Here is a 26,488-nt window from a genome sequence, read left to right as displayed (position 1 = left end):
TGATCAGTTGGTATAGCCTAGCTGCTCGTTCCCGGAGCCGCGCCGCCGTCCCCCTCACAGAGCCAGAAGAGAGAAGCCGGGTGAGTAACCGAAGCAAAGAAGACTTCAGTGAAGGCGACAGAAGACATCAGTCTTAGAGGTACTGCGCAGCGGTCGCGCTGCGCGCAATTGCTCCCGCTCACAAACGGCACTGCACGGGTGCACGGTGCAGGGGGGGCGCCCTGGACAGCAATATAACCTCTTTTAGGATCTGGCACAGAGGTATACAGTGCACAGGCACTGTATAGAGACCCCTGCCAGTATAAAAATAAGCGGGACACAAGCGCGCCATTTAGGGGGCGGGCCATTCCAGGTCTTATTAGCGCCATCCTTTCTCTTCACAGCAAGCTGCAGAGACGCTGGTCCTGGCCCTTCCCTTCACAAGTAACAGGATGCAAAAACGGGGGGGGGGGGGGCACAGCATATTTGGTGATGAATATATAAATATATAAAAGCGCTGCAAGGTCTGGGGCATTATATATTCCTTCAGACCGGGTGAGGCGCTGGGTGTGAGCTGGCAAATTGCCTCTCTGTCTCTCTGAAGGGCCTTACTGTGGGTCTGTTCCCTATAGCCAGTGTGATAGTGGGTGTCGGTACGCGTGTGTCGACATGTCTAAGGCTGTATACTCTTCCCAGGAGGAGGCTGGTGTGGGGGCAGAACAGAATGTGGGAGTGACTCTGTCGGTGCCGCCGACTGCTGATTGGGTTGATATGTGGAGTGCCTTAAATCTAAGGGAGGCTGCGAGAGATATTGGCCTCTTGGGATCAAGGGCCAATGCCATGGCAATCTCCGCTAGGAGAGCATTATGGACTCATCAATGGAATGGTGATGCTGACTCTAAGAAGGCTATGGAGGCTCTGCCGTATAAAGATGGTGTTTTGTTTGGTGAGGGCCTCGCGGACCTGGTATCTACAGCTACCGCGGGTAAGTCATGTTTTCTACCATATGTCCCTGCACAACAAAAGAAGACGCCTCCTTATCAGATGCAGTCCTTTCGGTCTAATAAATTCAAAAAAGGACGTGGATCCTCCTTCCTTGCTGCTAGAGGTAGGGGAAGGGGTAAAAAGTAGCCGGCTGGGGCAAGCTCCCAAGAGCAGAAGTCCTCCCCGGCCGCTGCCAAATCCACATGACGCTGCGGCTCCGCGGCTGGAGTCCGCACCGGTGGGGGCACGTCTTCAACTCTTCAATCAGGTCTGGGCTCGTTCGGCCCTGGATCCTTGGGTGCTAGAAATAGTGGTCCAAGGGTACAAACTGGAGTTTCAAGACGTGCCCCCTCACAGATTTTTCAAATCGGCCTTGCCAGCTTCTCTTCCGGAAAGGGAAGTAGTATGCACTGCGATACAAAAGCTGTGTCTGCAGAAAGTTATTGTCACGGTCCCCCCGTCACAACGGGGAGAAGGTTTTTATTCAAGCCTGTTCGTGGTCCCGAAGCCGGATGGCTCAGTCAGACCGATTCTGAACCTAAAATCCCTCAATTTCTTTCTAAAACATTTCAAATTCAAGATGGAATCTCTCCGAGCAGTGATCTCCAGTCTAGAAGGGGGGATTTTATGGCGTCAGACGACATAAAAGATGCCTACTTACATGTTCCAATATTTCCTCCACATCAAGCTTACCTGAGGTTTGCTGTTCAGGATTGTCATTACCAATTTCAGACGTTGCCGTTTGGTCTTTCCACGGCTCCGAGGATTTTCACCAAAGTAATGGCGGAAATTATGGTTCTCCTGCGCAAGCCGGGTGTCACAATTATCCCGTACTTGGACGATCTCCTGATAAAGGCGAGATCGAAGGAGCAGTTACTAAAAAACGTTGCGCTCTCCCTGACAGTCCTGCAACAACATGGTTGGCTCCTAAATTTGCCAAAGTCACAGTTGGTTCTGACAACACAGCTGTCATTCTTGGGCATGATCCTAGACACGGAACTGCAGAGAGTCTTTCTCCCAGAAGAAAAAGCTCTGGATATCCAGTACATGGTCAAGGAGATTCTGAAACCGGCAAGAGTGCTGATTCATCAATGCACGCGGGTGCTGGGGAAGATGGTGGCAGCATACGAAGCCATTCTGTTTGGCAGGTTCCATGCCAGGGTGTTTCAGTGGGACTTGTTGGACAAGTGGTCCGGGTCTCACCAGCACATGCACCGGAAAATAAGCCTATACTCCAGGACCAGAGTATCTCTCCTGTGGTGGCTCCACAGTTCGCACCTCCTGGAGGGATGCAGGTTCGGGATCCAGGACTGGGTCCTGGTGACTACAGATGCAAGTCTCCGAGGCTGGGGAGCAGTCACACAGGGGAAAAATTTCCAGGGAAAATGGTCAAGCCAGCAAGCTTGTCTGCACATAAACATTCTGGAATTAAGAGCCATTTGCAACGGCCTTCTACAAGCGGAACATCTTCTTCGCGGTCTGCCCGTCCTGATTCAGTCGGACAACATTACAGCAGTAGCGTACATAAACCGCCAGGGTGGAACAAAGAGCAGATCGGTGATGGTGGAGGCCACAATAGTTCTCCGCTGGGCGGAAAAACATACAAGTGCTCTGTCAGCGGTCTTCATTCCGGGCGTGGACAACTGGGAAGCAGACTTCCTCAGCAGACACGATCTTCATCCAGGAGAGTGGGGTCTGCATCAAGAGGTATTTGCAGAAGTGACAAGTCATTGGGGAATTCCTCAAATAGACATGATAGCGTCTCGCCTCAACAAGAAGCTTCAGAGATATTGTTCCAGGTCAAGGGACCCTCAAGCCAGTGCAGTGGACGCCCTGGTGACACCGTGGGTGTTTCAGTCGGTATATGTGTTCCCTCCACTTCCACTCATTCCAAAGGTGATAAGGATCATAAGAAGAACAAGGGTTCAGGCGATACTCATTGTTCCAGATTGGCCACGGAGGGCCTGGTATCCGGATCTTCAGGAATTACTCATAGGAGATCCCTGGCCTCTTCCTCTAAGAGAGGACCTATTACAGCAAGGGCCATGCATGTTCCAAGACTTACCGTAGTTGCGTTTGACGGCGTGGCGGTTGAACGCCAAATCCTAGCGAGGAAGGGTATTCCCGGTGAGGTCATCCCCACTCTACTTAAAGCTAGAAAGGAAGTAACGGTGAAGCATTATCACCATATTTGGAGAAAATATGTGTCTTGGTGTGAATCCAAGAAGGCTCCTACGGATGAATTTCAGCTGGGTTATTTTCTCCATTTTTTGCAAGCAGGTGTGGATGCGGGCCAAATATTAGGCTCCATTAAAGTGCAGATTTTGGCCTTATCGATTTTCTTTCAGAGAGAATTGGCCGCCCTTCCAGAGGTTCAGACTTTCGTGAAGGGAGTGCTGCACATCCAACCTCCATTTGTGCCCTCGGTGGCACCATGGGACCTTAACGTGGTGTTGCAGTTTCTTATGTCACATTGGGTTGAACCTTTACAAAAGGTTGAGTTGAAGTTTCTCACTTGGAAAGTGGTCATGCTTTTGGCCTTGGCGTCTGCAAGGCGGGTGTCGGAATTAGCGGCTTTGTCTCACAAGAGCCCCTATTTGATCTTCCATGAGGATAGAGCGGAATTGAGAACTCGTCAACAATTTCTGCCAAAGGTGGTTTCTTCGTTTCACATAAACCAACCTATTGTGGTGCCTGTGGCTACTGAAGCCTATTTCAAAGTCTCTCGATGTGGTCAGAGCTTTGAAAATTTATGTAGCCAGAACGGCTCGTATTAGGAAAACCTAGGCTCTGTTTGTCCTGTATGCTCCCAACAAGATTGGGGCTCCTGCTTCTAAGCAGACTATTGCACGCTGGATCTGTAATGCGATTCAGCATGCTCATTCTACGGCTGGATTGCCGTTACCGAATTCAGTGAAGGCCCAATCTACCAGGAAGGTGGGCTCATCTTGGGCGGCTGCCCGGGGAGTCTCGGCGCTACAACTTTGCCGAGCAGCTACTTGGTCGGGTTCAAACACTTTTGCTAAATTCTACAAGTTTGATTTGATGAGGACCTCATGTTTGCTCAATCGGTGCTGCAGAGTCATCCGCACTCTCCCGCCCGGTCTGGAGCTTTGGTATAAACCCCATGGTCCTTTTGGAGTCCCCAGTATCCTCTAGGACGAAGGAGAAAATAGGATTTTAATACCTACCGGTAAATCCTTTTCTCTTAGTCCGTAGAGGATGCTGGGCGCCCGTCCCAGTGTGGACTCTATCTGCAGTACTTGTTCATAGTAATTGCTTTTGTTACACAAAGGTGTGTTTTTGGTTTCGATCAGCCTGTTGCTGATTTTTTGGTTCATACTGTTAACTGGTTATAGTTAAATGCCATGTTGTATGGTGTGTTGTGGTGTGAGCTGGTATGTATCTCACCCTTGGTTAACAAAAATCCTTTTCCTCGAAATGTCCGTCTCCCTGGGCACAGTTCCTATAACTGAGGTCTGGAGGAGGGGCATAGAGGGAGGAGCCAGTTCATGCCCATTTAAAGTCTTAAAGTGCCCATGTCTCCTGCGGATCCCGTCTGTACCCCATGGTCATTTTGGAGTCCCCAGCATCCTCTACGGACTAAGAGAAAAGGATTTACCGGTAGGTATTAAAATCCTATTTTTTTTCCACAGTATAGTATTAATGTAAATTTGTGGAGTAGCACCTGTACTTGCCTCCAAAGCTTAATATTGCGGGTGTGGCTCATTGGATTGACGACAAAAGGTTGACAGTGTCAAAAGATCAACAATGAAAAAGGTTAACAGGGTGAAAAGGTCAATAAAAAAAAGGTGGAAACTATTTTTGGGGTGTTATTTTGTATGTAGCATCATATGTGACCCCGATTAGTGTACCTTGTCCTCTTGCGAGGCTCGCTTCGCACGCGTCACTTTACCGCATGGTTACTATTCCCACTCTTGGGTCCACGTGGACTGTGAATGAAGTAAAAGTTGAGAATAATTTAAAAAAATAAAAAAGTGGGTGTCGACCATTTGTGTGTCAACCATTGTAATGTTGATCTTTTGAAACTGTCTGCATTTTGTACCTATCGACATTAGACACAGTTGACCTTTTACCTGTTGTCCTTTTTACCATGTTGACCTTTTGACCATGTCGACCTATTGCATGTCGACCATATGGGGTTGACACTGTTATCCAGTGTCTGGAACCCTAATAATGCCATTCAACCCCTGCCCTTACCGCAATGTCCTGTTTTTCAGGAACCTCACATCATCCAGAAGTCTAGTACTGTACTTTAGCTTTGTTTTGTTTTTTATTGTAAGTTAAATTGAGAAACTGTATCGGACACTTATTTGCCAGCTGATTGTATCAGGAAACATGATAAGGCAATTGGCAGCACTCATTAAAAGGATTCTATCATTACTTTAATTGCAACAGTTGTACTGCTGTTATTTATGGATGCTATTTAGTTCACTTGTTATAACTTACCTCTTTGTAGAGTTGAAACAGAAATAACTAAAGGGCCCCATACACTAGAACGATATGTCTGAGGCTGAAGTCGGAGGCGTTTTCCCTTGAACTCTCCCAGGAGTGGTTCCATACGATTCCATACGATTTGGTACATTTTGCATGCGATGTATCGTATGCGATCCCAGCCATGCCTGCGGGAACCGACATATCACGAGTGCAGCACTAACGATCTAGGGGAGCCGATCCGACCCTCACGGGAACGCGCATCGGATCGGAAACACATCCAAAATGCCCGATTTCACCCGATATATCGTCCCGAATGCCCGAAATTGGATGAAATCGGGCATTATCATTCTAGTTTATGGGGCCCTTTACTGTATATTCCTGAGAATATTAACAGGCACATGATCTTTATATTACAGTCTATGGGTTCTCATGACTAATTTCATACATGGAAACTGATTTCCATTGAAATGTCTGCATGAAAATCTGACAATCACTCACAGCTCAGTTTCAAGGACACAACTAGAAGTGCTTTTTAATTTTTCCACTTTAATATTATTGCTGCACAACATTCATTAACACCTTGCTGTCTATTCTGCAACCATGGGAGTGTCATGAAGCATACTGTACCTAACAACTGTGACAATTTAGACGGGATAGTCTCAGTAAAGAATACATACTATTTCCCGGCCGGCGGGATGCCGGCTTTCAAGATCCCGACAGCAGCATCCAGCCCACCAGAATGCCAGTAGGGAGGCGAGCGGTACGAGTCCTTTTTACGGGCTCGGTGGCTCACTAAGTTCTCCACAAGGGTTAAGCACCACCCGGAAGGGTTAAGGTTAGGCACCACCAGGGAGGGTTAGGTTTAGATACCCACAAGGGAGGGTTAGGGTATGGGGCAGGGGAGGGTTAGGGTACTTTACAGGGAGCTGTTGGGATTCTGATGGTCAGGATGCTGCTGTCTAGATTCTGACCAACGGCATCCCGCCGATCGGGATATCACACTGATTCCACTGTAGGACTGCAGCATATGCAGTCAATAGAAGCTGCTGAGGAGAATTGGGTGTGAGTGTGCATGCACAAGTTCTCCATGGCAGCCTAGCCTGTTTCTATGGCTGCAGCCGATGCAGCCCATAGAAGTTAGTGCACATGCACGCACTGTGGGTTTTCTTTTATCAACGACAGTGACTGTAGCTAGCGCACACGCACTAGCTTTTTTTTTTCCATTCCCTCCTGGCGCAGTGGCAGGTGCGGGCAGTGGGCAAATCAGAAGATGGCAGGTAGGAGCCGCCGCTGCTTGGGAAGTAATCTCTTACAAGAGGGAAAATTGTGAGTCTGAAAAGACCCGGGCAAGCATTCTCAAATATAAAACAAACCAACCAACCATGAAAATCATAAAACCCCCTTGTCTGTGCCAGTTGCAATAGAGTAAAATAATAATAATAAAAATAATAAAACGATAAAATAAAATATTTTTTTTGCATCCTTTAAAGATGTGTGAAACCTATGGACTTGTGTACTATGTGTACTACTTTAAAATGTATACGTTTAACCCCAAAAAACTAATCATGTGATGAAAAATTGAAGAAAGATAGTTTTAAAAACCCTCACACTTCTGGTATGTAATGTAACTTTTATCCGGCTACTCATATGTAATATAAATAAGCAGGAAATGTTTGTAAATACATTTGGGGGGTGTATTGGTGGTGTGCTATAGGACCAGGGTCGGACAGGCCCACAGGAATACAGGGGAAACCACCGGTGGGCCTCCACAACCTCTAGGGATCAGGTTCCAGACTGTGCACTAATTGTACATTATACATACAGTATGATTTATTATACTGGCCAGGACTATGGTGTATTTTCTACAGTGCATTGCTGTTGTTAATCTGGTACATTATCATGCATGTGCTAGCAGTAAATAATTACTATGTATATATATCAAGTAGTGATGAGCGGGTTCGGGTTTCTCCGAAACCGAACCCCCCCGAACTTCACCTTTTTCACACGGGTCCGAGGCAGGTTAGAACCTTCCCGCCTTGCTCGGCTAACCCGAGCGCGCCCGAACGTCATCATCCCGCTGTCGGATTCTCGCGAGATTCGGATTCTATATAAGCAGCCGCGCATCGCCGCCATTTTCACTCGTGCATTGGAGATGATAGGGAGAGGACGTGGCTGGCGTCCTCTCCGTTTATTGTAGAAGTTGATTGGTTTACTTTATTTCTTATTTGTGGGGAGGATTGGGGAGCAGCTGTTAGGAGGAGTACAGTGCAGAGTTTTGCTGATAAGTGACCACCAGTTTTTATCCATTCTCTGCCTGAAAAAAACGCTCCATACCATATCTGTGCTCAGTGTGCTGCATGATATATCTGTGCTGAGTGCTCACACTGCTTAAACGTGGGGACTGGGGAGCAGCTATAGCAGGAGTACAGTGCAGAGTTTTGCTGACAGTGACCACCAGTATACGTTGTCTGCCTGAAAAACACTCCATATCTGTGCTCACAGTGTGCTGCTTTATTGTGGGGACTGGGGACCACCAGTATAATTAATATTATATAGGAGTAGTACAGTGCAGAGTGCACTGCTGTACCTACCTCTGTGTCGTCACTCGTCATCCATTAAGTATACTATCCATCTGCATTGTATGCCTGTGGTGCATTTTAGACTAGTTTAGCAGTTTGCTGACAGTGTCCACCAGTATACTATATATAGCAGTACGGTAGGCCACTGCTGTACCTACCTCTGTGTCGTCACTCGTCATCCATTAAGTATACTATCCATCTACATTCTATACCTGTGGTGCATTTTAGACAGTTTTGCAGTTTGCTGACAGTGTCCACCAGTATACTATATATAGCAGTACGGTAGGCCACTGCTGTGTACCTACCTCTGTGTCGTCACTCGTCATCCATTAAGTATACTATCCATCTACATTGTATACCAGTGGTGCATTTTAGACAGTTTTGCAGTTTGCTGACAGTGTCCACCAGTATACTATATATAGCAGTACGGTAGGCCACTGCTGTGTACCTACCTCTGTGTCGTCACTCGTCATCCATTAAGTATACTATCCATCTACATTGTATACCTGTGGTGCATTTTAGACAGTTTTGCAGTTTGCTGACAGTGTCCACCAGTATACTATATATAGCAGTACGGTAGGCCACTGCTGTGTACCTACCTCTGTGTCATCACTCGTCATCCATTAAGTATTCTATCCATCTACATTGTATACCTGTGGTGCAATTTAGACAGTTTTGCTGACAGTGTCCACCAGTATACTATATATAGCATTACGGTAGGCCACTGCTGTGTACCTACCTCTGTGTCATCACTCGTCATCCATCTACATTCTATACCTGTGGTGCATTTTAGTTTTGCGCAGTAAATATAGTAGTAGGCCATTGCTATTGATACTGGCATATAATTCCACACATTAAAAAATGGAGAACAAAAATGTGGAGGTTAAAGGGAAAGATCAAGATCCACTTCCACCTCGTGCTGAAGCTGCTGCCACTAGTCATGGCCGAGACAATGAAATGCCATCAACGTCGTCTGCCAAGGCCGATGCCCAATGTCATAGTAGAGAGCATGTAAAATCCAAAACACAAAAGTTCAGTAAAATGACCCAAAAATCTAAATTAAAAGCGTCTGAGGAGAAGCGTAAACTTGCCAATATGCCATTTACGACACGGAGTGGCAAGGAACGGCTGAGGCCCTGGCCTATGTTCATGGCTAGTGGTTCAGCTTCAAATGAGGATGGAAGCACTCATCCTCTCGCTAGAAAAAAGAAAAGCCTTAAGCTGGCAAAAGCACAGCAAAGAACTGTGCGTTCTTCAAAATCACAAATCCCCAAGGAGAGTCCAATTGTGTCGGTTGCGATGCCTGACCTTCCCAACACTGGACGGGAAGAGCTTGCGCCTTCCACCATTTGCACGCCCCCTGCAAGTGCTGGAAGGAGCACCCGCAGTCCAGTTCCTGATAGTCAAATTGAAGATGTCACTGTTGAAGTACACCAGGATGAGGATATGGGTGTTGCTGGCGCTGGGGAGGAAATTGACAAGGAGGATTCTGATGGTGAGGTGGTTTGTTTAAGTCAGGCACCCGGGGAGACACCTGTTGTCCGTGGGAGGAATATGGCCCTTGACATGCCTGGTCAAAATACAAAAAAAATCAGCTCTTCGGTGTGGAATTATTTCAACACAAATGCGGACAACAGGTGTCAAGCCGTGTGTTGCCTTTGTCAAGCTGTAATAAGTAGGGGTAAGGACGTTAACCACCTCGGAACATCCTCCCTTATACGTCACCTGCAGCGCATTCATCATAAGTCAGTGACAAGTTCAAAAACTTTGGGTGACAGCGGAAGCAGTCCACTGACCACTAAATCCCTTCCTCTTGTAACCAAGCTCCTGCAAACCACACCACCAACTCCCTCAGTGTCAATTTCCTCCTTACCCAGGAAAGCCAATAGTCCTGCAGGCCATGTCACTGTCAAGTCTGACGAGTCCTCTCCTGCCTGGGATTCCTCTGATGCATCCTTGAGTGTAACGCCTACTGCTGCTGGCGCTGCTGTTGTTGCTGCTGGGAGTCGATCGTCATCCCAGAGGGGAAGTCGGAAGACCACTTGTACTACTTCCAGTAAGCAATTGACTGTCCAACAGTCCTTTGCGAGGAAGATGAAATATCACAGCAGTCATCCTGCTGCAAAGCGGATAACTGAGGCCTTGGCAGCCTGGGCGGTGAGAAACGTGGTTCCGGTATCCATCGTTAATTCAGAGCCAACTAGAGACTTGATTGAGGTACTGTGTCCCCGGTACCAAATACCATCTAGGTTCCATTTCTCTAGGCAGGCAATACCGAAAATGTACACAGACCTCAGAAAAAGACTCACCAGTGTCCTAAAAAATGCAGTTGTACCCAATGTCCACTTAACCACGGACATGTGGACAAGTGGAGCAGGGCAGACTCAGGACTATATGACTGTGACAGCCCACTGGGTAGATGTATAGCCTCCCGCAGCAAGAACAGCAGCGGCGGCACCAGTAGCAGCATCTCGCAAACGCCAACTCGTTCCTAGGCAGGCTACGCTTTGTATCACCGCTTTCCAGAATAGGCACACAGCTGAAAACCTCTTACGGCAACTGAGGAAGATCATCGCAGAATGGCTTACCCCAATTGGACTCTCCTGGGGATTTGTGACATCGGACAACGCCAGCAATATTGTGCGTGCATTACATCTGGGCAAATTCCATCACGTCCCATGTTTTGCACATACCTTGAATTTGGTGGTGCAGAATTATTTAAAAAACGACAGGGGCGTGCAAGAGATGCTGTCGGTGGCCCGAAGAATTGCGGGCCACTTTCGGCATTCAGGCACCGCGTACAGAAGACTGGAGCACCACCAAACATTCCTGAACCTGCCCTGCCATCATCTGAAGCAAGAGGTGGTAACGAGGTGGAATTCAACCCTCTATATGCTTCAGAGGATGGAGGAGCAGCAAAAGGCCATTCAAGCCTATACATCTGGCCACGATATAGGCAAAGGAGGTGGAATGCACCTGACTCAAGCACAGTGGAGAATGATTTCAACGTTGTGCAAGGTTCTGCAACCCTTTGAACTTGCCACACGTGAAGTCAGTTCAGACACTGCCAGCCTGAGTCAGGTCATTCCCCTCATCAGGCTTTTGCAGAAGAAGCTGGAGACATTGAAGGAGGAGCTAAAACAGAGCGATTCCGCTAGGCATGTGGGACTTGTGGATGGAGCCCTTAATTCGCTTAACCAGGATTCACGGGTGGTCAATCTGTTGAAATCAGAGCACTACATTTTGGCCACCGTGCTCGATCCTAGATTTAAAACCTACGTTGTATCTCTCTTTCCGGCAGACACAAGTCTGCAGAGGTTCAAAGACCTGCTGGTGAGAAAATTGTCAAGTCAAGCGGAACGTGACCCGTCACCATCTCCTCCTTCACATTCTCCCGCAACTGGGGGTGCGAGGAAAAGGCTAAGAATTCCGAGCCCACCCGCTGGCGGTGATGCAGGGCAGTCTGGAGCGAGTGCTGACATCTGGTCCGGACTGAAGGACCTGCCAACGATTACTGACATGTCGTCTACTGTCACTGCATATGATTATCTCACCATTGAAAGAATGGTGGAGGATTATATGAGTGACCGCATCCAAGTAGGCACGTCAGACAGTCCGTATGTATACTGGCAGGAAAAAGAGGCAATTTGGAGGCCCTTGCAGAAACTGGCTTTATTCTACCTAAGTTGCCCTCCCTCCAGTGTGTACTCCGAAAGAGTGTTTAGTGCAGCCGCTCACCTTGTCAGCAATCGGCGTACGAGGTTACTTCCAGAAAATGTGGAGAAGATGATGTTCATTAAAATGAATTATAATCAATTCCTCCGTGGAGACATTCACCAGCAGCAATTGCCTCCAGAAAGTACACGGGGACCTGAGATGGTGGATTCCAGTGGGGACGAATTAATAATCTGTGAGGAGGGGGATGTACACAGTGAAAGGGGTGAGGAATCGGAGGATGATGATGAGGTGGACATCTTGCCTCTGTAGAGCCAGTTTGTGCAAGGAGAGATTGATTGCTTCTTTTTTGGTGGGGGCCCAAACCAACCAGTCATTTCAGTCACAGTCGTGTGGCAGACCCTGTCACTGAAATGATGGGTTCGTTAAAGTGTGCATGTCCTGTTTATACAACATAAGGGTGGGTGGGAGGGCCCAAGGACAATTCCATCTTGCACCTCTTTTTTCTTTCATTTTTCTTTGCATCATGTGCTGTTTGGGGACAATTTTTTGGAAGGGCCATCCTGCCTGACACTGCAGTGCCACTCCTAGATGGGCCAGGTGTTTGTGTCGGCCACTTGTGTCGCTTAGCTTAGTCACACAGCGACCTTGGTGCGCCTCTTTTTTTCTTTGCATCATGTGCTGTTTGGGGACAATTTTTTGGAAGGGCCATCCTGTCTTGATTGACACTGCAGTGCCACTCCTAGATGGGCCAGGTGTTTGTGTCGGCCACTTGTGTCGCTTAGCTTAGTCACACAGCCACCTTGGTGCGCCTCTTTTTTTCTTTGCATCATGTGCTGTTTGGGGAGTATTTTTTTGAAGGGCCATCCTGCCTGACACTGTAGTGCCACTCCTAGATGGGCCAGGTGTTTGTGTCGGCCACTTGTGTCGCTTAGCTTAGCCATCCAGCGACCTTGTGCAAATTTTAGGACTAAAAATAATATTGTGAGGTGTTCAGAATAGACTGGAAATGAGTGGAAATTATGGTTATTGAGGTTAATAATACTATGGGATCAAAATGACCCCCAAATTCTATGATTTAAGCTGTTTTTTAGGGTTTTTTGAAAAAAACACCCGAATCCAAAACACACCCGAATCCGACAAAAAAAATTTCGGTGAGGTTTTGCCAAAACGCGTCCGAATCCAAAACATGGCCGCGGAACCGAACCCAAAACCAAAACACAAAACGCGAAAAATTTCCGGTGCACATCACTAATATCAAGTAGCCCAGACCATGAACGCACTATTGGTTAGCCAAGCCTCTGTGGTGAGTGGCCACACCCCTAAACACAGGCCCCTACCACTGCATTCCCCTGGTGGGCCATTCATGCCCCAGTCCGTCACTGTATAGGACACAAAATAATGGGTTACAACCAGTGGCGTAACTAGGGGTCCGCAGCCACTGCGCTCCCTTGGAGGAGCGCAGGGCTGCGGGGCACCCTAGCCACCACTGATCTCTGCTATGAAGGAGGGACACGGAGAGCACAGCGCGCGCCTCTCCTGTGTCCCTCCTGCGTCTCCAGCGTGTCTATTAAATGAAGTGCCTGTTCATGAGCTCTGATTGGCTCACGAACCGGCACTTCATTTAACAGACACGCCGGAGACGCAGGAGGGACACAGGAAAGGCGCGGGCTGTGCCCTGCTTCACAAACCAGCGGGGGAGCGGGGGGAGTTGTACCTGGCACTGGGGGAGCATATTTGGCACTGGGGGAGGGGGAGCATATTTGGCAATTGGGGGGGCATATGTGGCACTGGGGGAGTATATTTGGCACTGGGGGAATGTGGACCTGGCACTGTGGGGGAATATCTGGCACTGGGGGCATACGTGGCACTGGGAGCACAGCCCTAGCAACAAGCATTACCCCCTAGCAACGAGCATGACAGTGCATGAAACCCCTGGCAACGAGCATGACACCCTGAGCATGAAAACCCCTGGCACCATGCACGGAAGCAAGAGCATAAAACCCCTGGCAACGAGCAGGTAATTTAAAAGTAATTAGAAGCCTTACTGTAGGACTTAATGTGTAATGGGCATTGCGGTGTGTGGCATAATGTATCACGGACATTGCGGTGTGTGTCATAATGTGTCACAGGCATTACGGTGTGTGGCATACTATATCACAGGCATTGTGGTATAATGTCTCAGGGGCATTGCAGTGTGGCATAATGTATAACGGGCATTGCAGTGTGTGGCATAGGGTATAACGGGCATTGCGGTATGTGTAACAGGCATTACGGTGTGTGGTATACTATATCACGGGCATTGTGGTATGTGGTATAATGTATCGGGGGCATTGCAGTGTGGCATAATGTATAACAGGCATTGCGGTGTGTGGCATAGGGTATAACGGGCATTGCGGTATGGGTCACAGGCATTATGGTGTGTGGCATACTATATCACAGGCATTGTGGTATAATGTCTCAGGGGCATTGCAGTGTGGCATAATGTATAACGGGCATTGCAGTGTGTGGCATAGGGTATAACGGGCATTGCGGTATGTGTAACAGGCATTACGGTGTGTGGTATACTATATCACGGGCATTGTGGTATGAGGTATAATGTCTCAGGGTCATTGCAGTGTGTGTCATAATGTGTCACAGGCCGCATTGCAGTGTGTGGTATAATGTATCACGAACATTGTAGTGTATGGCATAATGTATCACAGACATTGCGGTTTGTGTCATAATGTGTCACAGGCATTGTATGTGCTATAATGTATCAGGGCCATTGCAGTGTGTAGCATAATGTATAACGGGCATTGCGATTTCTGTCATAATGTGTCACAAGCATTACGGTGTGTGGCATAATGTGTCGGGAGCATTATGGTGTGTGCATATTGTGTCATGTGCATTATTGTGTGTGGCATAATGTCTAAGGGCCATTGCAGTATGTGGCATAATGTATACTGTGCATTACTATAGGGAGGAAAAATGACAAATAATGTAAGGGGAATGAATCAGGATTATTTTTCTTTCCCGTGGTGGCCAACATCTGGGCGTGCAGGTTGCAAAACTGGGGTATTAGGTAGTCTTTTCCTGCAATGCCACGCCCCTTTATGCAAAGCCACGCCCATTTCAACAAAGCCACGCAGATTCATCGCTTTACTAGTGCCAATTATGGGGGGGGCGCCAGAGAACTTTTTGGCTTAGGGGAGAAAAATTTCTAGTTATGCCACTGGTTACAACCATGGGAAATCCTTTTTACTACATGGGTCATATTTTGCCAGTATAAATTCTATCTATACAAAAAGCTATCAGCAAGGCGCAATCATGTCAAATTCACTTGGATATTTAAATGTTATTTTAAATGCAACCGGAACATAGTTAATGTACTACATTGGCCTGGTCACAAGACAGTGGGGCAGATGTATTAACCTGCAGAAGGCATAAGGAAGTGATAAACCAGTGATAAGTGCAAGGTGATAAACGCACCAGCCAATCAGCTCCTAACTGTTAATTTACATATTGGAGCTGATTTGCTGGTGCATTTATCACCTTGCACTTATCACTGGTTTATCACTTCCTTATGCCTTCTGCAGGTTAATACATCTGCTCCAAGGTGCCAATGGGGCAAAAAGTAAGGCATAGCAAAAAAATAATGATGTTTTCCATCGAATTTACAGCACACATTGTAATATTGACTTGTGTTACAGTGGTAAGCTGTGCTTCCCTTACGGGTTGGGTATGGGTGACCAGCGGTTGGGATACCACTGGTCACTATACCGATGCGGGGATCCAGGTGATAATATTGCCGGCGGGGGTATGTAAGCGCGACATAGCCCCTTGCGGGCTCGTTGGCTCGCTGCACTCACCACAGGTTCTATTCCTACTCTTATCGGTGTCATGGACACCCTCTAGTGGGAATAGTCCCTGTCAGTCAGCATGCCGACTTGCGGGCTTTCCACCTTGCGGAATTCCGACATCGGTATAGTGACCAGCGGTCTCCCGACCGCCAATCACATAACCCCATCCCTCCCCTACAATGCTACAGCTATAGGTTCCTTTTTTGACCTGGCCACTGTCTATGTGTAGTTTGTATGTTCTCTTTATATTAACTTTCACTATCCAGAAAACATACCAGTAGACTAACAGGCTTCTCTGCTTCTAGTGTCTGCAAGGTCTGATTTGAATTATTAAGCATCATTTGTAAATTACTTTGTAATCTGTTGGTGCTGTGAAAATAATGTAAAATAATAATATATTTATACTACAGTATGTACACCGAGGCATTTACTTGTCCTCTGGTCATTCTCATCCAGACTGTAGCATGCAAAGTAAGCCACGAATAAAACATTTGATTTTATTAGTCTTACTTGTGCTGGACTGATAAAAGCTGAATACTATTTATTTGCTATAAGTTGATGCACATTTTATGTACTATAGAAACCTTAGACAAGGCCAACAGTAGGCATTGCAGTACGTGTGAAGCTTAAGACAAACAGGTACTTTATTTACTGTAGGTACAGTTATAGTTTAAATGTTCACACAATCATTTATATTGAGAGTGAGACTATTATGGAGTTTCCATACTTATAGTAATCTTTACAAATTTGTGAATAGATATTGATCGCGCAGCCAAAAATTATATATTAACCTGTCCTGAATGTATTTTAAGTTTTGTAATTGCTCAGTCCAGCAATACACGGGCAAATACTAACAATGGTCTCTCTTCATCTAGAGATGCTCAGAAGTTTGTGGAGAAATTTGAAGGAGCATTGGGGAAGGGGAAAGGAAAGAAATTCTATGCCTACAAAATGATGATGTTAAAGGTATGGAAGACTGGTTGCCTTGTCTTTATATAGTGGAAGGTGAAGTATTTCATTGCCCTGATTTCTCAGCTCTGATAGTGAACATGGAATTTCCATTAATTTTTATTATATAAAAGTACATTATGGCTGATAGTAAAATTAGAAAAATAGTTACTACAATGTAAAAATAGTTACCACAATGCAAAGGCGTGACTAGAATTTGTGGGCTCCATAGCAAAATCTTGAAAGCCCCCTTCAACGTTTATACTACAATGCCCCTTAGGCAGAAGAGAGAGGGGAGTGAGAGACAAGGAGGGTGTCAGGGGGAAAGAGAAAGAGAAGCGAGAAAGAGGGTTTAATGAAAAAAGAGGGTATGAGAGAAGAAGAAAGAGAGTAGAGAGAGAGAGAGAGAGTCATGGAGAAAGAGAAAGGGATGAGAGGGGAGAGAGAGGGTGTCAGGGAGCAAGAGATAGAAAAAAAGGGAGAGGGGAGGGAGAGAGAGAAAGGAAGGGGAAGCAAGAGAGAGGGAGGGGTGTGAGTGGGAATGAGAGAGAGAGAGTGTATCACGGAGAGAGGGAGAGTGAGAGGAGCAAGAAAGAGTGAATGAGTTTCAGGGAGAGATAGGGAGAGAGAGGGTGTTAGTGAGAGAGAATGAGAGAGAAAGAGACAGTGTCAGGGAGAGAGATGGGGGAGAGAGTAAGAGAGACAGTATAAAAGAGAGAGAGACCGTGTCAGGGAGAGAGAGACACAGTGTCAGAGAGAGAGAGGGTGTCAGGAAGAGAGTGAGGAAGAGAGACAGTTTCAGTGAGTTAGAGATAGAGAGAGGAGCAAGAGAGAGATAGCATTAGAGAGAGGGAGGAGAGAGAAGGAGGAGGAGAGAAACTACAAGAGAGAGAGTTAGGGGGAGAGAGAGAGAGAGAGAAAGAGAGAGAGGGAGGGAGGAGGAACGAGCTAGAGTCACTACCTGACCACAGCATAGCACAGGACAGGGGGGCTTAGATGAACAGATGGACGGGGAAGGGGGGGGGGGATATGGACAGACGGAAGGGGGTACTCATGTTAGATACTTGTAATACTTGTAATATACTTGTAATATAAGGTAGTCCTGTCCACTCCCAACCTACCATAAAAAGTTAAGCCAATAGTATACTTAAAAAAAAAAAAAAAAAAAAAGAGGGGGGGGAGAGTGGCTTTCTGCCTGTATGCTTATACCGACATCTATCAATTGCAGGTTTATTTAATTGGGTACTGTCTAGGCTTGTGTAATTGCCCTGGCGCACCCCAGTAATGTCACTAGGGTTGGTGTAGTGGTCTATATTGTAGGTTAGGGTGTTACGGTTTCAGTTAAGATATTAGGGTTAATTTAGGGGTTTAGGTAGGGATAGGGTTATAGGGCTAGTATAGCAGTTTGGGTTGGGGTTAGTTTAGGGGTTTCTGGTATTAGGGATAGGGTAATTGGGTTGGTGTAGCAGTCTTATATTATTAACCAAGTACTATATACATGTGCATTATTATTTTACTAAAATAAGTTGATAGCAGCAAGTGGTATCATTGTTTAAAAAGGGGCAACCAAACTATGCCCTACCTTTAATTGTGTTCCTGAGATGTTCTCTGGTAAATTAATCGAGGTTATATAAAAATGTTTAGGTTTTAGGAAAACAAAGTAAGAAATACTGTATATAGAGCCTAATTCAAGGTTGATTGCAAAACAACATTTTCCTCTAATAGGCAAAACCATGGGTATCCGTTCACATGGTCGACCATGTTATGGTCGACAGTCATTAGGTCGGCCACTATTGGTCGACGTTGACATGGACACATGGTCGACACATGAAAATGGTCGACACATGAAAGGTCGATACATGAAAAGGTCGACATGAGTTTTTTAACTTTTTTTTCTTTTGGGGAACTTTTCCATACTTTACGATCCACGTGGACTACGATTGGAACGGTAATCTGTGCCGAGCGAAGCAGTAGCGGAGCGAAGGCACCATGCCCGAAGCATGGCGAGCGAAGCGGTGCACTAATTGGGGTTCCCAGTCACTTTACGCAAAAAACGACACCCAAAAAAGTAAAAAAACTCATGTTGACCTTTTCATGTGTCGACCATTTTCATGTGTCGACCATGTGTACATGTCGACCATGTCAATGTCGACCAATAGTGGTCGACCTAATGACTGTCGACCATAACATGGTCGACCATTCATACCGGAACCAAAACCATGTGCACTGCAGAGAGGGGGGGCAGATATAACATGTGCAGAGAGAGTTAGATTTGGGTGGGTTATATTGTTTCTGTGCCGGGTAAATACTGGCTGCTTTATTTTTACACTGCAATTTAGATTTCAGTTTGAACACATCCCACCCAAATCTAACTCTCTCTAACTCTGCACATGTTATATATGCCCCATCGGTAGTGCAACATGGTTTTGCCCAATAGATGAAAATGTTGTTTTGCAATTAGCCTTGAATAGGGCCCATACTATCTTAGGGCAAAAATATTAGAAGGTACATAGAAAAAAATATTATATATATGAAAAGGCTGCACCTCACCTCTTATGTGCGTCGGCGGCAACTAGAGGCCGCCACATGGACCAATTGGCTGAAAGTGAAACAGATACTGCAGTGAGATGTTACAGCCTCCTACCCTGCTGCTGCTGCTGCTGCTAATATTAATAATACTGATCAGACTGTTTCACACTTGCTGCATATGAAAAAAGGGGTCTGGGGAGAGAGAGTACTGCTAGGGGCAGATAGGGGCTGGGGGATGGAGAGTGGGGTAGGGGCAGATAGGGAATGGTGAGAAAGAGAGAGGGGGAGGGTTGGGGCAGATAGGGACTTGAGAGAGGGGAGGGCAAATAGGGACTAAAGGTAGAGAGCAGGGGAAGGGTTGGGGTAGAAAGGGACTGGGGAGTGAGTGAAGTGGTAGGAGCAGATAGGGACAATGGAGAGAGATGCAGATTTTTTCAATATAGTCACCTCTATGGTGCCTCCACTGGTGGTCTATTTGGGACACAGACAGACAGACACACCCACCCCCACCATATACTGTACCTATGTACACACTGTACCACCTTAACCCTCCATATAGTGCCCCCTATATACAGGGCTCCCCTCCTCCATATACCTTTCCTGCCATATACCGCAGACTCGCCACCCCCTCCGCCATCCCCTTGATGAAGTTCTCTTAACTAGGATGAAACGCGTTGGAACAGGGACTTGCTGCTCATCCAGAACTTCCCATAGCGGACAGATAAGCCGTTTTTTATATTTTTATCTTGTACGTTTGTTACCTGCATTTGCTACTGAATTGCGTACAGCAACTACCTATCAAAAGCAACTACCTATCAAAAGTAACTTTAGCTTTGGGCACCTTTGAGTGCAGTGGTAATTTAATTATTTATTTTTGTATCGATCTTGGAAAAAAGTGCTCAGAAATGACACTGCTTTTTTCTTATCTCTTTAGCTTTTCTTTTTCAGTGTCTATGTGATTTTACTGTGCTACAAAGATATTATCAACAATTACTTCACTGGATTTATAGCCTAAATACCTTAAAGCAGAATAATTAACTGAATGAAACAATAATATTTCTAGGCAGTGCTGTAACGGCGCCCCCTCCATATACAAAACAGGGTGAGGGGCGTGGCTACAAAATAATACCAATTCATATTACGCTGTACAGAAGTCTCCATTATTCAAATTATGACGCACAGTAGCGCAACTTACACATATTACACCAAGTACAGCCCCTTTTACACATTATGCCAGGTTTAGCCCCTGTCACATATTACACCAGGTACAGCCCCTGTTACACATTACACAAGGTAAAGCCCTTATCACATACTATGCCAGGTAGAGCCCCATTTTACACATTACGCCAGGTAGAGCCCCTATCACACAGTACGGCAGGCAGAGTCCCTTTTTACACAGTACAGCAGGCAGAGTCCCCTTTTACACAGTACGGCAGGCAGAGTCCCCTTTTATACAGTACGGCAGGCAGAGTCCCCTTTTACACAGTACGACAGGCAGAGACCCCTTTCACACATAGTTCGGCAGGCAGAATCCCCCCTTTTTTTACACTTTACAGCAGCAGAGTCCCCCTTTTTACACATTATGGCAGGCAGAGTCCCACTTTTATACACATAACAGCAGGCAGAGTCCCCTGTTTACATATAATGGCAGGTAGAGTCCGCCTTTTTTACACATTAGGCAGGAGAGTTTCCCTTTTTTACACATTAGGCAGACAGTCCCCCTTTATACACATTATAGCTGCAGATTCCTCCTTTTTACACATTACGGCAGCAGTCCCCCTTTTACACATTATGGCAGCAGAGTCCCCCTTTTTTACACATTAGGCAGGCAGAGTCCCCTTTTTACACATAACAGCAGGTAGAGTCCCCTTTTTTATACATTAGGCAGGCAGAATCCCCCTTTTTTACATATTACAGCAGGAGTGCCTCTTTTTTACACGTTAGGCAGGTAGAGCCCCCCTTTATATACATTACGGAAGCAGAGTCCCCCTTTTTTACACATTACAGCAGCAGAGTCCCCCTTTTTTACACATTAGGCAGGCAGATTCCCCCTTTTTTACACATTAGGCAGGGGGAGAGAGAGACTTGCCTGCTGTCGGGGGAGCCGTCACTCTTCCAGTGAGCCCACAGCATGGGGGGAGTCACCGCTCCTAGAGCCCAACGCAACGGGACAACAGCACGGGGGGAGCAGCTACTCCTGACACAGCGGGGGAGACCAGCATTGCGACCACAAGCTACAGTGCCTGGGAACCAATCTATATCAAACGCTGACAAGGTTGCCGGGTGCTGCAGTTTGTTGGCTCCACGCTGGTCTCCCTTGTGCGGTGCGTGCAGGGTTGTACTGGCCCACAGGGGTACAGGGGAAACCCCCAGTGGGTGCCCTGCCTAGGGCCCCACCTTCTTTTCTAGAAATCAGATTCCAGACTGTACACTTTAATTATACATTATGCATATGTTGCCTTATAGTGCACAGGACTGTGCTGTGTTTTCTACAGTGCATTAGTGTTATTAATCTGGCACATTATCAAGCATGCACTAGCAGTTTTTACTATAAAAATTTTTCAAGGGGCCCAGACCATGCACTCAGTAATGATTAGCCAAGCCTCTGTGGCAGCTGGCCACACCCTCTCTGGAGATTGGCCACATCCCTAAATATGAGCCCCTACCATTGTATTTTCCCGGTGGGCCCTTCATGCCCCAGTCCAATACTGGGTGCGGGCCTGTGTGGCATGTGTGTGCCAGCAGATGCGCCCACAGTGCAGATGCGCCCTGGGCAATGCACCGCTGACACGCACATAGTTACGGTTATGTTTATAGGAGTGGTCTTCAGTATGCCGAATGTCGGGATCCCGGCGCACAGTATACCGGCGCCAGAATCCCAACACCCGGCATACCGACATATATTCTCCCTCGTGGGGGTCCACGACCCCCCTGGAGGGAGAATAAAATAGCGTGGCGCGCGTAGCGTGCTACCGTACCGCAGCGTGGCGACGAGTGCAGCGAGCCCGCAAGGGGCTCCTTTGCGCTCGCCACGGTGTCGGAATGCCAGCGGTCGGGCTCCCGTCGCCGGTATGCTGGTCGCCGGGAGCCCGGCCGCCGGCATACCATACTACACCCGTTTATAGGTAAGGATTAGATTCTGCACTCTAGTAACACAGAGAACAAGTACACAATCTTGTTTTACTTTTGTATCATTGATTGCAAAAATGTACAGTATTGCTAAATGGAAGGAACACAGAAACTGTTTTTCTTAAAACTAAGGTACAATTAGCAAATCCATGTAATTTCTCACTATTCGTGTCCATTATTTTTAATGTAAAATAACTAAGTAGCAACTGTATTGTTAATTAAAGTTGTGGTCCAAATGTGTTAATAGGCAGTACTACTGTGTAAGATAACATATTTAGTTTTGCTAGTTTTTCACCTTTTTGCTGGATCAGAAAAAACCCAAAGTGTCCCTTTAAAGGTTATAGAGGTTGTTAATAACATTATAAATGAGTAATGTATAGCAGAAATGCCCCATTTGTGAATGCCTATTTTATTAGTTATTGTTAATCAATACAGTGCTAAATTAACTAAACTTTATAGGTTGCTTATAATCATTAATTAACCTACCTTTAGGAGGAAAGAGCTTTTACAGTATAAGGTGTATATTGATTTATTACAGTTCAAATAAAAATAAAGCTCAGCAGGATCTGAAGAACAAAGCACAGAATTCATTACAGCTTACATAGGCAAACAACCACTTTTAATGTAATCTTAACAAAAAAAGAGAGAAAGCACATAAATACACATATTTTCTATATATTTGACCTTTAGCAAAGTGCAGATTGCAGTAAATTAAAAAGAATGTGCACTTGTCAGTGTTGATGGTGTATTACCAACTTCCATCTAGCTGCTATTGTGGTGCCATTGCCAAAGATGGTGCACTACCACCTGTCTTCTGTGGCTAGAACTGCGGTGATGCATCCTCCTTTAGGAGCAGCCTCCAGAGAAATGGAGATGATATCCTAGCTGACGGGATGTCGGCTGTCAGGATCCTGACAGTGGCATCCCTTCCAGTCATAATACCCGCACCGAGTGCAGCAGGTCCCCTCGTGGGCTCGCTGCACTGGCCTCGTTTCGTGCCCGGTGGTGACCTTTGCTTTGCTTGCCATGGGTTGTATTCTCTTTCAGGTGGTGGCGTGGACCTACCACCCGAGTAGGGTACATCAGGGAGCCGTCAGTATTCCGACTAACGGCATTTTACCGTCTCTTGGTATTCCGGCATTGGGATCCTGAAGGCCGGAATTCCGACAGCCGGTATATTAAGTGCACCCCCCTCCAGATGCATCTCTCTAGCCTTGACAAAATGCAGTCTGAAGTATTGCAGAGTAGACACAGATTTAGTCAGTGCCGTAACTAGGTGTGTGCGGTTGGAGCAATGCACACAGCGCAGTTGCGCTGTGGGCGCACCATCCGCATCCACACTGATTAGCTGCCACCAGCTGCTGCGCTGCCCGCTGTAGTGTACAGTATATTAGTAGCGCTGCGCCCGGCTCCTTCCCCGCCGGAGGCAGCCCTGCTAATATAGATCACAGGCACAGCAGGCAGCGCTGGGCAATCTGTTTCTGTGAGTCTCTCCTCCGTGTTCTGGGCTCTGCTCTGCCCCCCCTCCTCCTGCTCTCCTGCACTGTACACTGGCTTCCGGGTACAGGAGAGACGGCTGCTGCTGCTGCTTAACGCAGCAAGTAAAGTCTCTCCCTCCGTCCCTCCCACCCCTCGTGCAAGTGCTGCTTATATTGTAGGTATGTGCTGCTAATTACTACTTATTTCAGTAAAACAACATTAAGAAATACTTAATTCTGGACTTTCTCTCAGTGACTTTTTAGATAAACTGCTGTGTAGTTTATCTAAAATAAAGAAAAAAAGATAAACTACTAGTGTAGAGATTTTGTAAAGAAACAAACCCTAAAGCTGCATATACATTAATGTAATGTCCCCTGTAAATTGAATACATAATATTGTGTGTAAATATTCTTCTGCTATGGTATAAAACTATATATATATATATACCTGTATTTGGAGTATTACTGTCTGGTGTAATGTAACTGGCGGACGCTACCGTGCTGTGTAATGTGACTGGCAGATGCTACCGTGCTGTGTAATGTGACTGGCAGACACTACCGTGCTGTGTAATGTAACTGGCGGATGCTACCGTGCAGTGTAATGTGACTGGCGGATGCTACCGTGCTGTGTAATGTAACTGGCGGATGCTACCGTGCTGTGTAATGTGACTTGCAGACGCTACCGTGCTGTGTAATGTGACTGGCAGACGCTACCGTGCTGTGTAATGTAACTGGCGGACGCTACCGTGCTGTGTAATGTGACTGGCAGACGCTACCGTGCTGTGTAATGTGACTGGCAGACACTACCGTGCTGTGTAATGTAACTGGCGGATGCTACCGTGCTGTGTAATGTAACTGGCGGATGCTACCGTGCTGTGTAATGTAACTGGCGGATGCTACCGTGCTGTGTAATGTAACTGGCGGACGCTACCGTCCTGGGTAATGTGGCTGGCGGACGCTACCGTGCAGTGTAATGTGACTGGCGGACGCTACCGTCCTGGGTAATGTGGCTGGCGGACGCTACCGTGCTGTGTAATGTGACTGGCGGACGCTACCGTCCTGTGTAATGTGACTGGCGGACGCTACCATCCTATGTAATGTGACTGGCGGACGCTACCGTCCTGTGTAATGTGACTGGCGGACGCTACCGTGCAGTGTAATGTGTGATAATGTCAAATATTACCTTAAAACATAAAGCTATACACTATTACCGTGGAGCCGCTATGGCCGCTAGACTTATTGCACACACTACGGACTAAGGGGGTAATTCCAAGTTGATCGCAGCAGGATTTTTGATAGCAACTGGTCAAAACCATGTGCAGTGCAGGGGAGGCAGATATAACATGTGCAGAGAGAGTTAGATTTGGGTGTGGTGTGTTCAATCTGCAATCTAATTTGCAGTGTAAAAATAAAGCAGCCAGTATTTACCCTGCACAGAAACAATATAACCCACCCAAATCTAACTCTTTCTGCACATGTTATATCTGCCCCCCCTGCAGTGCACATTGTTTTGCCCAATTGCTATCAAAAATCCTGCTGCGATCAACTTGGAATTACCCCCTAAGTACGCTATTTGCGTACTGAGTACCGTATGGGTACGCACTTAGCGTAACAGACGCTGAGCCGTGGGCGCGACGCACGAGCGGCACGGACGCTCACGGATTCATGCTTCGTACTAAGCACGCTATTGGCGTACTGAGTACCGTATTGATACGCTATTAGCGTAACAGACGCTGTGCCGTGGGCGTGAGACACGAGCGGCACGGACGCTCACAGAATGATATACAATAAACCTTTAAGTAATGAAACAGTGTAAGGATGTGCTTATACTTTAAACCTTAGCAGTCTAGTACTGCAACGATGTAATACCTTAAACACCTTAACAATGCCTATACACCTTATAGCAATTGAGACGCTAAGAAAGCCCTTTGCAGAAAAGTGAAAACACAACACCGGTTTGTGTAAACCACTGGGCTCTAACACCACAGCGGATTATTCAGAGAAAAGGGGTAAACAGATACAAGTTATACACTACAGGCTAACAAGGAAATCTAACAGAATAACAGAGAATAATGGCTACAGAGAATATACATACGTGGGGAATCGTTCGCAAGCGCGTCCTGGACCAGTCCTCAGCTATCATGGTGAAAGCCTTCAGAGTCTTGAGTCCGGCCAGGCAACAGTGGTCTTTTTATACACAGCATACATTCACAATACAATGGTCCCTGTAATCTCATTGTTCATTGGACACAGGGATGTGTCTCTACATTACAGCAAAGGTTATAGGTGGATTTGAACAGGTAGGCGATGTCCTTTCCCAACTGCTCTGGTGGGAGGTATCCTCAGGATTCCCGCCGCATGTGTCATTTACAGCAAATACAGTTAATGTTCATAATCTACTTTTGTACATAACTATACGCAGGAGCAAGCGATCTTTTCCTAACTAACACCGGAATGTTACCCTTAAAATACCCTACGGCTGGATACTAGACATCACCTACCAACCTTTGTCTGACCCTTCCTATCATGCAAAGACGAATCCCTCCCATTACTCGCTGACATGATCTAAGGGAACTATGTCTACAAAATGCACTATTTGGGTTAAATATGCTATGTTCGAGTTGAACGCTACACGCTCACAAACTCCGCCGTAAATACACATATCATACGCACGAGTCGCCGGAGCGTCTCCTACGCAACTTGCGGACATGTGTACGCACGGGGGACCGGGTGCACGAGCAGCGTGCACGTGCATGAGGGGTTAGTACAATGGACATGTATTACAATATTTTTCGACTTTGACAGTCCACCCTTTGGCAGTCAACAATAACTGCCACAATCTAAACATTTAAGCAGAAAAATATACAATACATATGATATACCTATA

General features: G+C 46.6%; 1 protein-coding gene across 1 annotated transcript in view; it reads left to right on the top strand.

Annotated features, from left to right (window-relative positions):
- Positions 1-26,488, top strand: part of LOC134927638 (transmembrane channel-like protein 2) — a 374,176-nt gene that overhangs the window by 116,601 nt on the left and 231,087 nt on the right. Inside the window, exon 5 of the mRNA XM_063922391.1 lies at positions 16,393-16,483. Within this exon, the coding sequence (XP_063778461.1) occupies positions 16,393-16,483 (91 nt within the window). The remainder of the gene's footprint in view (positions 1-16,392; positions 16,484-26,488) is intronic.

Source organism: Pseudophryne corroboree, chromosome 5 (genome assembly GCF_028390025.1).
Source record: "Pseudophryne corroboree isolate aPseCor3 chromosome 5, aPseCor3.hap2, whole genome shotgun sequence".
NCBI lineage: Eukaryota > Metazoa > Chordata > Amphibia > Anura > Myobatrachidae > Pseudophryne > Pseudophryne corroboree.
Note: the sequence above shows the minus strand (reverse complement) of the source record. Positions and strands in the feature narration are given on the sequence as shown.